We start from the raw sequence: 16,174 nt of genomic DNA on the forward strand, positions 1-16,174 counted from the left end.
GAGCCACGGCTCTGTGTGTCCATTCATATACTCGCCAACAGTCCCAAGGACAATCCCGATTTTGGGACCCTCGTCCCCTTAAGAGCTCGTCCCGATTAAATTCCCAGGAATGTTTTAGGCAAAAATGGCCAGCGGGCTACAAAAAAATGGCCGCTGCCACCGCCTTTCCTCATATGTTCAGTGGAGAGGGGAGGGGCAGCCAATCGGCTTCTCTCTTCAGTGTACAAGTAGACTATTCTCTTGTACACTGAAATCGATTGGCTGCACGAATCGGAGGCCCCTCTTCACTGAACGCACGGCTTGTTGTGGGAGTTTGCTCAGCTCTGCCGTATTGTGTGTTATGCGAGGATGTTGGTGTACAGCCCGGGCCAGCGACACACGATCATTAGCTGTAACCCTCGCCATTACTGCAATATCTCCACCATAGCTATGTATGGGGACAGCGGGCATTGTCTTGTTTAAATGAAGGATGCAATGTACAGGGGGGGTAACTATGTACAGGGGGAGGGGGGTAATATGTACAGGGGGGTAACTATGTAAAGGGGGAGGGGGTAATTATGTACAGGAGAAGGGGGGTAATATGTACAGGGAGGGGGGTAATGTGTACAGTGGGGTAACTATGTACAGGGGGAGGGGGTAACTTTGTACAGGGGGAGGGGGGTAATATGTACGGGGGGGGTAACTATGGGGAGGGGATGACTATGTACAGGGGGAGGGGGTAACTATGTACAGGGGAAGGGGGGTAATATGTACAGGGGGGTAACTATGTACAAGGGGGTAACTATGTGGAGGGGGTAACTAGGGGGGGTAACTATGTACAGGGGGAGGGGGGTAATATGTACGGGCATAACTATGGGTAGAGGGGTGACTATGTACAGGGGGAGGGGGGTGACTATGTACGAGGGGTAATATATACAAGGGGAGTAACTATGGGGAGGGGAGAAACTATGTACAGGGGGGTAACTAGGGGAGGGGGTAACTATGTACAGGGGGAGGGGGGTAATGTGTACAGGGGGTAACTATGGGGAGGGGGGTGACTATGTACAGGGAAGGGGGGTAATATGTACAGGGGGTACAGGGGGGGTAACTATGTACAGGGGGTACTATGTATGGGGGTAACTATGAGGAGGGGCTAACTATGTACAAGGGGGAGAGGGTAATATGTATAGGGGGTAACTATGGGGAGGGGGTGACTATGTGCAGGGGGAGGGTGGTAATATGTACAGGGGGTGACTATAAAGAGGGGGGTAACTAAGTACAGGAGTAACTATGTACAGGGGGTAACTGTGTACAGGGGGGTAACTAGGGGGTGGGGGGTAACTAAGGGGAGGGGGTAACTATGTACAGGGGGAGGGGGGGAACTAAATACAGGGGGGTAACTATGGCTCTGCTTTGGATACTGATGTAAGGACTGGGGCTCTGCTGGGGACACTGGTGTAAGGATTGGGCTCCACTGGGGACACTGATGTAAGGATTGGGCTCCACTGGGGACACTGATGTAAGGACTGGGCTCCGCTGGGGACACTGATGTAAGGACTGGGCTCCGCTGGGGACACTGATGTAAGGACTGGGCTCTACTGGGGACACTGATGTAGGGAATCACCGGGGCTCCGCTGGGGACACTGATGTAAGGACTGGGCTCCGCTGGGGACACTGTTGTAAGGATTGGGCTCTGCTGGGGACACTGATGTAAGGACTGGGCTCCGCTGGGGACACTGATGTAAGGACTGGGCTCCACTGGGGACACTGATGTAAGGAATCACCGGGGCTCCGCTGGGGACACTGATGTAAGGACTGGGCTCCACTGGGGACACTGATGTAAGGACTGAGCTCCACTGGGGACACTGATGTAAGGACTGGGCTCCGCTGGGGATACTGATGTAAGGAAGGACTGGGGCTCCGCTGGGGACACTAGATGTAAGGAGGGACTCTGCTGGGGGCACCTGATGTAAGGAGGGACTCTGCTGGGGGCACCTGATGTAAGGAGGGACTCTGCTGGGGGCACCTGATGTAAGGAGGGACTCTGCTGGGGGCACCTGATGTAAGGAGGGACTCTGCTGGGGGCACCTGATGTAAGGAGGGACTCTACTGGGGGCACCTGGTGTAAGGAAGGACTCTGTTGGGGGAACCTGATGTAAGGAGGTACTTTGCTGGGGGCACCTGATGTAAGGAGGGACTCTGCTGGGGGGCACCTGATGTAAGGAGGGACTCCACTGAGGGCACCTGATGGCATCTGGTGGCAGGCGATGTGGTAAGTGACACACTCCAGGCTCCCACTGATTCTGCATTATGGTGAGTTGAATGATATAATTTTCATATTACAATGTAATAATAGAAATAATGCGCTTCAATCATCCTGACATCATATCAACCATGGTCCCGGGATGATTGAAGCGCCAACAGCAGGTGTTTGGAGTATCTTTATCTGTTGTTTGTTAAACCTTCAGGAATACACATATTTCTATTGTGGTTTAGGATCTGGGCCTGCTGTCCCTCCATCCCTCTTTCTTTCCTTCATTCTCTCTCTTTCCTTCCCTCCCTCCCTATCGCTTTCTTTCTCTCTCCCTCATTTATCTCAGACTCTAACCACACACCCTCGAGCCACACCCATCTAAGCCACGCCCAATATTTCACTTAAACCATGCCCATCTTCTGTCATGGCACATTTTTTCTTATTCCGCGCCTACAAATGAATCCCCCCCCTAATTATAATAAGATTCTGCCTACAGGCAAGAAAGTGTCCCTATAAATTTTTTTACAATATTGGCGACTATGCATTCACACACGGAGCCATGGCTCGATTCCGCTCCCTCCGGCTTCTGATTGGCTCACTGGCTGTGATTTATTGAAAGCAGTGTGAGCCAATGGCTCCTGTTGCTGCCAAAAGCCAATCAGGAGTGTGAGTCCCCAGACAGCCAAGGCTCTTGTGGACATCGCTGGATTGAGAGGGGGGTCAGGTAAGTATTAGGTAAGGCTGGGTAGGCTGCTGCACACAGAATGTTTTTACCTTCATGCATAGAATGCATGAAGAGTAACAATTTTGTGCCTTTACAATCACTTTAACAAAGAATGTGCTGTACTTTGAATGAAGTGGTCAAGAGTAAGAAATGTAAAACACAGTGAGGGGAATTTATCAATGGCAAGTGGAGTGTCACGCAGCTGCAGTGGAATCGAGTGCTTCGATACAAAGGCAGCATCAATGAACAGGCCTGTAGCTCCAGAGTCGATTAGAGCCTGTATCTCGACGGATGACTCGAGACACAAACACGGTAACAGAGCCCAAGACAAGGTAACTGAAACCAGGGGCTTATCTTTCTGGGAAACTGGAGATGAAACAACGCCACCTAAGGTCTGTCCGTGACAGGGCCTCAAGGTTCGGGCGTTCCCTGGATGGGTAGGACAAGACTTCAAAAAGTGATCAGCCTGGCCACAATAAAGGCACAATCTCTCCCTCCTCCTAAGGGCTCTCTCATCTGCAGAGAGACGCGTGAAGACCAAGTGCATGGGTTCATCTTCACAGACTGACTCAGTACCAGGAAGCATGGGAGGTGAGGGAGGCAAGGGTGGGACTGCAAAGCTCGGAGACAAAGGTACAGGAGGCTTGCGCCAGAGCTCCTTAAAAGAGAGTCTTTCTCTGAGTCTGGAGTCTATGAGGATGGCAAATATGATCAACCTCTCCAGCTCAGTGGGTATATCTCGGGCTAATATCTCATCGTTGATGTTATCCGAGAGACCATGAGAGAAGGCAGCCACGAGGGCCTCATTGTTCCAAGCAACCTCTGCTGCCAGAGTACGAAATTCAATGGCATAATCGGCAATGGTTCTCATACTCTGTATTATAGACATGAGGCTCTTGGCAGAAGAAGCGGAACGTGCGGGAACGTCAAATACCCTTTTCAAGGAAGCCACAAATTCTGGGTAACTCAGGACCACGCGTTTTTGCATCTCCCATAGAGGGTTTGCCCAGGCCAAGGCTCTCTCAGAAAGCAAAGATATCACGAAACCTACTTTGCTTCTGTCCATGGGAAATGCCTGGGGCAGCATCTCAAAGCATATCTCAACCTGGTTGAGAAACCCTCTGCATTGAACTGGATCGCCCCCAAATCGCTGGGGAAGCGGAGAGGAACGAGACATGCCTCTTATGGAGGTAATACTCGAGGCAGGTGCCTGCACAGAGACTGGAGCAGCAGCAGGGATGGCCTGCAACACAGGTTGTACTGGAGCAGCCATAGTGGAAGATTTCAGGTGAGCCGTGCAACTCAGGAGCGTTTGTAACACCAAGGCAAACTGATCCATGCGGTGATACTGGTCATCCAATCTGGAAAAAATATTACCAACAAGTGGACTGACTGCATCTTCTGAATTCATGGCTTTCGCCTACTGTCAGAAACCATGAATCAGACCGAGACAGAAGTACAGTTAATCACACTTGTTTAATAATAATAAAAAGGTAAACAGAATAAGCGTAGTCAATACATAACCAGAGTTCAGTAACCAGATTGGGTAGTCAACCAATGCCAATGTCAGAGAGCCAGAGATCAACGTAGTAGTACAGCAAGCAGGATCAGGAGCCAGAAGGGACATCAGTCGAGCAAGTCTTCAACAGGAACGCAGGAGAAAGTCTCTGAGATGTGACCAAAGGCAGAGATGAAGTGAGCTGGACGGCTTTAAGTAGCTAGGATTGACTAGCAGATCATCAACAGCTGAGTCACTGTGGAGAGAAAAGAGCTGGCAATTAGCCAACAGCTGAGCGGCCAGCTCAGAGAAGGAAGGGCTGAGCCCAGCTCTGACACATAGGCTATTAGTACACTGGGCAGGACTAGGAGGGAGACCTCACAGTACTCCACCGGGGGTGCCGCTCGCACCGGGTGTCTTTGCTCCAGGGTGTCACTACCGCTTGTTCAAATGTAATGGACAGGCAGTGCCCGCTGCATAGTTTGCCAAATACTGGAGAATTAAATAGGAGGGAGACCACACAGGCACACTAGTGCTGAATCACTCCGCTCCTCCCGCCGGGCCATCCTATAGGAAAGCATTCCAGAGCAACGCTGCAGCTACTGTTGCTTAGCAACATAGCAACAGTAGCAGAAGCGCCACTCTGGAATGCCTTTCTATAGGGTGGGTGGAAGAAGCAGAGTGATTCAGTGCTAGTGCACCTGTGCAGTCTCCCTCCTATTTGATTCTCCAGTATTTGGCAAACTACACAGCAGGCGCTGCCTGCCCATTACACTTAATCGGGTGGCAGTGACACCCTTAGAGCAGCAGTTCCCAGGGCGGGTGGGGGCGGCACCCCTGGCGGCGCCCCCCATAGATGCATCACCCATGGCAGGTGCCCCCCTGTTGCCCCTCCCTAGTTTCGGCCCTGACCAGACCACAGTGGCAGACATTTAGTTTGGCTTTTGACCCTGGCAGAGAGCCACCTTGCCTAATGGTGAACCCTGACTCAAAATTCAGGATTCAGCAGGTGCTAGATGGACTTGGACATTCTTTTATATAATAATCTCTGTATACGGTAACTAGGATTTGCGTATCCTGAGGCTGCTCCATAAAACAGGGGAATTGTCAGGAGCTTGCAGAGCAGCCAAAACACCTTCTGCTAGGATTATTCTGAGCTAGATTGGCGTAAGTCCGGTGTCCACTGGATGTCTCTCAGCATCTAGAATACCCTTGCAATTAGCACCACCTGATGCTGGTTGCTGGGAGGCTATTAAACCCCACATCTGGAACAAACAAGTATCTCAGCTTTAAAATGTTACTTTTGTGCTATGGGGTAATGAAGCTCAGTGTGGGTATAGGATTGTGTATAGGAGGTTTTATATTTGTGTGTGTCTTTTTTTCTTTTCTATTGGTTGAACTAGATGGACTTGGCTTTCTTCAGTCCAAAATGCAGTTTAAGGGCATAAGTAGCCTAATTTTATTGAAAAACAAAACTAAAAGTTGCCACATGGCCTAACATCAGCAGCACCACTACTCTTGTCAGGTTACTTCAGGCTCACTCAGCCTTAGTTCCAGCACCTCCTGGCCTCCAAATAGGGATCTTCAGCCCCCTGAAACATTTTCTGAGACATCCGGACTCCCTCCACCCCCCTTAACTCACTAGTCACCTCAGCTTACTCGGCTTTCTCGCAGACCCTCTCTTGGTTTCCCAAATCCCAGCTATCCCGATTTCCTAGTCCTGTGGAACCCTCCCCAATAAGGGATGCAGTCTCTAGCAGCTTTCCTGACAGGGCTCTGTCTCAAAAATGGGGTCCCTGAGCTATCCACATGCCTTGCTTATAACGACCCTGCACCCTACAGGTCTTCAGCAAAACGTGTTTTCATCCTAACCAAGACACCTTGGAACCTTCAAATGCCAGGCCCCGATCCGGGACTATAAAACCCAGAAAAAGTTTAAAATACAGCTTTCTCTGCTCAAAACAAATATTTCTGAGCTTCATTAAACTGCATCTTTGAGAATCCTGTGTCATATTTCTGTACATTTCCTAAACTCACAAAGTGGCAGGACCTCCCACTGTCATGCTATGCATCTACCATACCTGTGGGATTCCTAGAAGTTGAAAATCAATGTAGTAGGCACCCCTGCTTCTGTGATTTCCACTTGCCTCTGCATCTCATGTTATGTGGCTCCCTGCTGTATTGTGAACACAGGAGGCTGGTAGCTCGGCAGGGGTGTCATTCAGAGAATGCTTTGCATTTTCTCAATGAATGCAAAGCATTCTCTGACTGAGCGGGGTTGAGAATGTGAAATCACCTCCCCGCATCTGATATCTAGGAATATCTCTGATATCTAGAGAGCTGTGATATAAGAACGGTAGCAAGAGAGCGCTTATAACAGCATCTATGCACAAGTACTGTTAGATGGGGTAGTGAGAGGAATGATTGCTGTCATTTTGTTATAGTTATTTTAAAAAATGTTTTTAAATGCTTGCCATGTAAAATGGCAGTAAATTCATGTTTTTTGTAAAATTAATCTACAAACTCAAATGCTTATCCTGAAATTTCTGACATTTATATGATTTAAAATGTAGGATATTAAATCATGTGAGATTCTAGATTTTTTTATGGATCACAGCCCATGTTAAAAAAAAAAGGAGGAATTGCCAGTGCTATATATATATATCTTCTTACCTTATGGCTTTTGGATGCCAACAGCAAATTCTGAAGATCTGCAGACAGTCTGGCATGGGATGTCTGGAGAGACAACTGTCAAAAAAAAAGATAATGTTTTAAAGCAGTGAGGTGAAAATGCATCATTTACCAATATGGCCTATTGATGAAATTAGTGAGAAACTAGCCTGTGGAAATATTTATTCTAATTCCAAAGTTAATTTGGGAGAATTTTGTAAATCTGAAGGCATCATTCTAAAATGTTTTGACAATTACATTTATCATAGCTTTCCTTTGTTTTGCACTCTTTCTCTTTCATCTAAGAGCATATATTCTATATCTTGGGCTTAATGCGGTAATAAGCCCAAAACCAAAAATGTGATGCATTGCAGTTTACCAATCATTAGATGTGGTGGCTGCTTTAGTTTTCTTTTTACCTCTGTTTTTACCTGATGATCTGGCCATTAACATACTTCCTGTATGAGGGTGTCTACAGGAGAAGCAGCATTGTCTGTTTGAGGGGTGGGTAGTGTTAGATGCACTAGCAGATTTAGATACACTAACAAATTAAAGCCACTCTCCAGCTAACACTTTATACCGTATGACAGATATATTATTATGTCTAATTTCAAGCGGAAATGAGGATTGTTGGCCATTGTCTTAATTACATTTCGATGTATCATTAAATATTCTGTAAGATCCTAGAGTGGAGGGATGTGGGGGGGCGTGACCGAATGCTGAGGTGAGAGGCTGCAGCAGGGCCCGGACCACACACCAGCTCCCATGCAGGACGCCATAGTGCAGAGTGCAGGGGAAGTGAGGCAGCACTGAAGGATGGAGCGGCGGGTCTGCTGGAGAAGGACGCCTTCCCCTGTTGCGAACGTTGGTGGCGTGGTCTCCAGCTGCGCACCTCTCGGCAAAATTAATGAGGGAGCAATTGAGTATGTGAATTTACAAAATGGATGACATGGAAAACAGATTACGCAGGAAAAATGTAAGGGTTCTAGGTCTCCCTGAGAAAACTGAAGGTAACAATTCCACAGAATATATGGAGGGCTGGCTCATAGGAATGTTCGGTAAAGACTCCTTGACAAAATTTTTTGCTATTGAATGAGCGCATCGAGTCCCTTTTAGGGCACCACCTTCAGGAGATCAACCCAGGCCCTTTCTTGTTAAACTTTTACATTATAAGGACAAAGTTATTATTCTTCAAAAAGCAAGAGAAATGAAAAATGAGTGTTTTGCTTTTCTGGGGGGGAATTAATCACTTGTGGGAAAAAATATTTTTGGTTATATTTGGTTCTCTCTCCCCAGTGTTGGGAAGTAACACACAAGAGAAATGGTTAAAAAAATTTGTATGTATCACCTTGGAGAAGAAATACGGTCACTTTAGAAGGGGCAGAAAGAGGGGGGGGGTTGGGAAAAGGGGGGGGGGGAGAAAATGGGGTGTGTGATTGGATGAAGGAGAGTATGAAGGGGAACTATACATGTTTAGAAATTACACAGGAAGGGGAAGAATCACAAAGTTATAATTTTATTTTAGGAATTAGGGGAATACACTTTAGATTTATAGATAGGAGGAAGGGAAGATGGCATCCATGAGAGAAGGGAGAGGAAAACCCCCAGAACAAGCTAGGGGTGTCAAGGTATACTTCTGGAATGTTCAGGGGGTAAGAGACTCGGCTAAAAGACAAGCAATCTTCTCAATGGCTGATATGGGTAAAATTAAAATACTTTGCCTACAGGAGACACATCTTGAAAAAGATAAGATCTGTGCCTTAAGGCATGGGAAATATCAAGTACAATATCATTCTAATCACACCTCCTATTCGAGGGGGGTGAGTACTCTGATAGACTCTCTGATAGTGGTTTTCTCCTGCAGGCAGAGTAAGATAGATGAGAATGGATGATACGTTTTTCTCTTTTCCGGTTGGAAGATAGGGAGTATGTGTTGGCTAATGTATATATCCCTCCCCCATTTCGCACAGAAATCTTGTATGAGTTAATGAAATTTATTATAGATAAGCCTGGGGTGCCTGTTATAGTGTCAGGAGATTTTAATATGACCATGGACAAAAGCCTGGATAGGTTTCCACCTGGAGTCTTGCCTGGCGGTACATCCAGCAGCCCGCTCCTCCAATTTTGTGGGGAGACAGGGTTGATGGATGTCTGGAGAAGGTGGTATCCTAGGTCAAGACAGTATTCTTGCCATTCTAGGACACATGCCACGCTGTCTAGAATCGATCTCATATTGTGTAAAGAAGAGGCTTTGAATATAGTGGAGGAGATAAAATACGAACTGAGGGGAGTTTCAGATCACTCACCTGTGGTTTTCTCAATAAAAATAGGGAGGAGCTGCAATAGGGGGGATTGGAAAATAAACCCATTTTGGCTGGAAATAATAGATGGCTCAGGGAAAATAGTAGCCAGCATAGAGGAGTTTATAAAATTGAACTCAGGAACAGCCTCATTGGGGATAATGTGGGACACCCTGAAGGCGTTATTTTGGGGTGTGCTAATACAACAAATTTCCCATATATAGAAACAGTCACAGGCTAAAGAGATCATCGCAGGGGAGAATGTAAGAGAGGCAGAAGTACGGTATGTAGAGGATCCAACCCCAGATAGGTATAAGAAGTGGGTGGAGAGACAGGACAGCACATATTCTGAAGAAAGTGGAAAACAAGAGACTATTCCAAAAACAATTTTTTTTTTGGGGAAGGAGAATGAGTAGGGAGGATCCTGGCCTTCATAATTAAAGCAAACAGACCCTCCTCCACAATACCGGCTATTTTGGATGAGTGAATTAAAATTAAGAGGACTACTCCGGAAATAGTAAATGTATTTAAAAGGTATTATAAAAATTTGTATAGTACAACACAAATAAATGTAGAAGGGGAAATGTGGGACTTTTTTGAAAACTAACGATTCCTTCACTGTCAAAGGAGGATAGAGGGGGACTGGAGGGCCTGTTAACTTTAGAAAAACTACAAAAGGCAACAGCGGATATGGCAAATCAGAAATCTCCGGGACCAGATGGCTAGAAATATACAAGAGTTATGGAGGTATGTTGCTCCCAATGCTTTTGGAGGTATTTAACTGGGCGGCTGGGGAGGGGAAACTACCCCCATCCACAGGGGCGGATTAATGCACAGGCTGGTCTAGGCTGTGCAAGGGCCCCCGATTGGCCATGATATTTTTAATAATTTATATATATTTATGTATATGTAGAATAAAAACCATGCCTGCGTGTTATACGAATATGCCCATAAATGTTTTTTTACTAACAGGGGGCGGGGATCGGACGGTCCGCCTCAGGTGCCACCCATTGGAGGGAGTGTCAGGCCAGCTGTACCGCCTCTCCTGGCCCTGGGACAGCGCTGCCAGCATACTTTAAAGTTGAGAAAACATTACTGCCAGCCCTTTCTCAAGCACAGCTTCTCGTGTGTCACTCTCAATGTAAATGGAAGTCTCTTAATACCTCAATTAAAACCGCTCTGTCTGGCCACTCTCCTCCTCCAGCTCCACCTCCTTCCCGAGTGTAGCGTTTGATTGCAGGAGGAGAGCGGTCATGTGACCGTCAATGAAACAGCAGAGGAGAGCAGTCACATGACCGGGTCACGAAGAACGGCGTTAATTGAGGTATTTAGAAGCTTTGATTTACATGAGTGACACAGGAGGAGCAGTGTATGAGAAAGGGCTGGCAGTGATGTTTTCTCAACTGTAGAATATTCTTTCCCAGGAGACCGAGGGTCTCCTGGGAGTGCAGGGGGGCTTTATAATGAAAGAGGCCTGTGTGATATGCAGGCAAAGGGGTCTGTGTACTATGCAGATGTCTGTGTACTGTGCAGGGAAAGGGGTCTGTGTACTGTGCAGGGAAAGGGGGCTGTATTATGTGCAGGGGGTCTGTGTACTGTGCAGGGAAAGGGGGCTGTGTTATGTGCAGGGGGTCTGTGTACTGTGCAGGGAAAGGGGGCTGTGTTATGTGCAGGGGGTCTATGTACTGTGCAGGGGGCTGTGGGAAGTTTTTTTAAATGAAACTTCCCTCTTAATGTTAGGGTGCGTGTTATATGCACTCTGAAAATGAAACAAAAGCACCACTCTAAGTGGAGTAAAATCATGGAGTTTAATAAAACTGTAAAAAGGTACTCACAAAGGTACATAGTGAACAAGCATGTTGGCAAAAGCTGCCGGATATTCTGGGAGTGAGTCTGGTCCATTTCCTGGATTGCAGTGGTGCCCGATGGACAGGCTGCTGGCACTTCCTGCTGTTGGAACGTATGATTGTTCTGCTGTTGATTATTGCTTGCTTTTATGTGCTGCTGCTGCTGTTTATGGTATTTGTATGGCTTTTATTTTATTGGAATATTACACAGCGTTTCGATTGGTCTCTGTCAGCATGTTGTGATTTTGCCTCAGTTAAACAGGAGCTGCTGCAGACGTTTTTGGCCTAACTGTTGGTTAAGAAAGGTAAAATCTGTTACCAGCTTGCAGGTGTATTTTGAATGCTTTTTTTCTGTGGCATTGCTGTTTATAGTAGGCTCATGTCTGAATGTGTTTGGGCTGTAGACCTGAGAGTTGCACTTGAGGCATGTAATATAGGTCTACCCTTTTACACATGGCACTAAATAATTTATTTTCTGGTAAAGCATGCTTAGGAGGGGGCCACACAAAAAGTAGCCTAGGGGCCCATGACCACCTTAATCCTCCACTGCCCATCCATGACAGAAGCAACTATAATTGTGCTGCCAAAGGAGGGGAAAAATCAGTTGGAAACAGCTTCATATAACCCTTTTGTGCTCGGACGTAAAGATCTTAGCAAAAGTACTAGCAGCAAGGTTAAATAGAATAACCTCTAAAGTTTATACACTCGGACCAAACCAGTTTTATACAGGATAGATCCGTAAATGTGACTATAAGAGTATATTTAAATATTAAGTTGCCAATAGAAAAGGGGGGGGGGGGACGAGAGCTGCTCTATCATTAGATGCTGCCAAGGATGCTGGCAGAATTCCAGTTTGGCCCTAGATTTGTCCAATTGATAAAAATATTGTATGAGGGACCTAGGGCCAAGGTGAGAATAAACGGGGAGTGTTTCTGAGTGGTTCCAACTGGCGAGGGGGACGAGGCAGGGGTGTCCATTGTCGCCCCTGCTCTTCGCCCTTGCAGTGGAGCCACTGGCTATTGCATTAAGAACGTCCCCGAAAGTGCAGGGATTTAAGAGAGCAGGGGGGGCGGGGAGAGAAGGTCGCTATGTATGCAGACAATGTACTATTGTTTTTGGCTGACACACAGTCCTCCTTGGAGGCGGCAATGGACATAATTAGAGATTTTGGACGATTCTCTGGACTGGTAATTAATTGGGAAAAATCAGTACTTTTGCTGATAGATCCCCTTATAGAACCCTTTCCCCAACAGGTAGCCCAGGTAAGAGTTGAAAGCCAAATGAAATATCTAGGTATTAATATAAGAAAAGATCCGGGACAGTATATAGCAGGAAATTTGGTTCCACTTATGACAAAGTTAAAACAGAAATGTCGGATATGGAGCCAACTTCCTCTCTCGGTAGCTGGACGTTGCAATTCGATTAAAATGGTCTGAATGCCACAAATTTTGTACGTTTTGCACAAATCTCCAGTGTGGATTCTGGGCCATTGGTTTAAAAAGTGGAAGGGGTGTTTAGAGACTTAATTTGGAAAAATGGAGCGGCAAGAATCCGCCTGCGAACGTTACAGCTGCTGAGAGAGGAGGGAGGATTAGCATTGCCAAATGTGAGATGCTATTTTTTGACTGCACAAAAGCAGCACATGAGAGGAAGTAATTTGCCGGTGGAGAGGGAGGTAGGGAGGGGCCTGCTGTTGAGTGACACCAATTCTCCCCCATGTGGGATAATAAAAACCTAAAGGAATTTAAGGTAATGGGGAAAATTGAGAAATGGGAGCGGAGCGGTATTCATTGCCTTGTGCAATTGTACAGGGCAGGTAGATTGAAGTCATTCCAGGAGATAAGGGAAGAGTATGCTGTCCCAAATCAGTCCTTTTATAGATACCTGCAAGTAAGGAACGCGTCAGAGGCTCAGTTCAGGGAAGAGGGACCAGAGTGGAGTGAAATGCCATAGACATCTAAGGGACTAATCTCTGATTTATATGAAAGTATAAGTGGAGCAGATCTGGGAAGGGGGACGCAACTTAATAGCAGGATGAAGTGGGAAAGGGACATTGGGCCAATGACAGTGGAGCAATGGAACCGAATACTGACATTGGGATCCAATGTCTCACTTTCCCCTTTGCAGATTGTATTACAATTGTATTTGATACATAGATCATATTATACACCCTAGAAACTGTTCATGTTTGGGAAAAGACTGGACGCGAAATGTCCAAGATGCAGGGATATGAGGGGGGATTTGCTACATATGTTCTGGAGATGTCCCAAATTATATAGGTATTGGAAGGAGATAGTGGAGAAAATTAATTTTGTATTTGGGACCTCCCTAGACATGGAGGTTAAGATCTGTGTCCTGGGGCTTGTGGAGGGGAAAGACATGTCAGGGGATACGCAAACCGCAGTAACTAGGTGCCTGTTTTAAGGGAGAAAATTGATCGCACAGAAGTGGCAAGCCAAAGAACCTCGATGGTGGTAGAATGGGTGGTAAAAGATATGATTGAGAAATTCATATATAGTAAGAGAGGAAATAGTAAAAAATTTAAGAGAATATGGAAGCGATGGTTAGAGGTGGAAGAACCCCAGTTATGAAGTGATGGAGGTGCATGAGGAGGGGGAGGGAAGGAAGGGAGAAGGGAAAGTGTAAGGAATCAATGAGTAGGGATGGGGGGTTATGGGGGGGGGTCACAGGGAAGGGGGGAGGAGGGAGAGTATTTTTCATATATTTTTGTGTAGAATGGAATGTGTGTGTGTGTGTGTGGGGGGGGGGGGGGTTTAGGGAGGGAGGGGAAATAAAGGGAACAATGTATTTTTCATGTATTTCTGTGTAAAATGGATAATAACTGTGTGTTTTTCAATAAAAAAGGTATATGAGTTTAAAAAAAAACATTCTATAAGGCTGGATTCATTATCAGAGGTATAATTGGTCATATTTTATTAGATTAAAGGATGTACATTGTATTAAACGTCCTTGTGGTCTTCGCAATTACCCTGTTTTATGTCATACTGTTTGACTTGGGATGACAAGAATTTTCTCCAGCTTACTGTAAAAGATTGATCTCTTACGACATATCCTGCAATGTTAGGGATCAACAAATTGCCTCTTCTTTTGTATTCATATCATCATCATCTAATAAAAACATTATGAAAAAAAAAACATAAAAAAAGAAAACGAATGCAGCCATTATATCTAAAAATTGGTAAGTTCCACTATAATAAATGTTTGCTTTTGGGTTTAATACCGTTGACATATTTTTATTTAGACAGTAATTGATCAGTAGTGTAAGGCCAGCCATATCTCATGTAGTTTCCACTAGCCATGTACCTAATCCAAAGTTTGCTAGTAATATGTCCTTGGCTACAGTTACAAGGATTTTCATGCAGGTTGGAAAGCTTTCCAAAATCTGTTCAGTTATACAAAACTCTGGAAGAGAGTAAGTTGAGTCAGGGTTAGCTTGTTTGCGGCCAAGATAATAAACAGTTCTCTAATTTGTTTGTTGCTTCTGGTGATGCTCTACCTGTGAATGGTTAGCCAGATGATGGTTGGGTGTTTCAATAAAGTGTTACAATCTATATATAACAATTGTATTTGCAGTTGTACAGGTTACATGTGAACAGTAGTTAAGGAAATGAAGAAGCAGACTACTGGACCATCGTTTTCCAAATGAAAAATGCAGAAACATGAAAATGTCTATAAATGTCTAGTATTAGTTAGTCACATTCAATTGGACTTTTTCTATTTTGTTGATAATGTTTCCCTGCTTATCCAAGCAGTTTCTTCAGTTCAGGAGTCCAGCTGAATATGACTAACTACTGTTAGCTATACCATGACACAGATAAATTAGAAAAGTCTATACATTTTAAACAAAGTAAATTAAGCAAAGCAGGCACCCTAAATTGTTTGTTCCTATTATTTTAGCGCTGTCATGTGCTCCAGTTCGCAGCTTTAGCTGAACTTTCGAATATGAGGCATACATGCACAATGCTTTTGGCCTCCCACAGTACAGTGTTCACTGCATAAGTAATCATCAGGCTCAAGTGATGTAACATCAGTGATTCAGAGGCATGTTTAGAAGATTGGGCTGTCTGCATTATTGACAGCGCAGTGTGTCCCTTGTGATGTGTGCTGTACAATGTGAAGCTTAGTTTCCTTTGATACTAAGTAATTGTGTGACCATTAAAGTTTATCCAAACCCAAAAACAAAAATATAATAACTGTGGCTTACCTGTCCTTAAATATGTTTGTTGTCTTAGTTGACTTTTTTAGGCTAAGAACATTTTGGGCAAGTACAGAAAAACAAGATTTTTGTACTTACTTCTTGCACCATGTGAAGTATGCTTTCCATGTTTGTTTGCAGACCTTGTGGGAAGATGATTTCAGAGCTTTTAGGAGAATGGGAATAATGGAATCAGATAGGTCTCTATCTTCTAGGACCTGGGCTTTAACAGCAATAATGTAAAGCTAGCAAACATAAAACAAAGTAGTAAATTGGTCTTTGCAACAGAAGATCTGAGTGTTCTAGAAGAGCCCACAGAGAATCTGCTAGAAGTCTGATGAGGTCCAAATACCACATTTGCCTTGGTCAGTTTACTGCAATGAGTATCACCGGAATGTCCCCTTTTTCAAATCTGTGAAGCAGACGAGGAAGGGGCATTAGAGGAGGAAAGGCGTGGATAAGGTTGAACCAATTTCACAGAGTCATTGGACATCTACTGCTATGGCTAGAGGGTTCCCAGACCTAAAGACAAACCTGCTCAGTTTTTTTTGTGAATCTGGAAGCCAGGGGGTCCATGTCTGATGTTCCTCACCTGCAACAGAATTCTTGAAATACCCCTAATTAAAGAGACCATTCTCCAAACTTCCAGATGTTGGGACCAAGAAGGTCCACCTGCAAATTTTTTG

The 16,174-nt window shown here is 45.3% G+C and overlaps 1 protein-coding gene across 1 annotated transcript in view; it reads right to left on the bottom strand.

The window, feature by feature from the left end:
- Positions 1–16,174, bottom strand: part of LOC141127496 (inactive dipeptidyl peptidase 10-like) — a 303,439-nt gene that overhangs the window by 166,024 nt on the left and 121,241 nt on the right. Inside the window, exon 5 of the mRNA XM_073614008.1 lies at positions 7,129–7,203. Coding sequence (XP_073470109.1) covers positions 7,129–7,203 — 75 coding nt within the window. The remainder of the gene's footprint in view (positions 1–7,128; positions 7,204–16,174) is intronic.

The sequence above is a fragment of the Aquarana catesbeiana genome, linkage group LG02 (genome assembly GCF_042186555.1).
Source record: "Aquarana catesbeiana isolate 2022-GZ linkage group LG02, ASM4218655v1, whole genome shotgun sequence".
Taxonomy (NCBI): domain Eukaryota; kingdom Metazoa; phylum Chordata; class Amphibia; order Anura; family Ranidae; genus Aquarana; species Aquarana catesbeiana.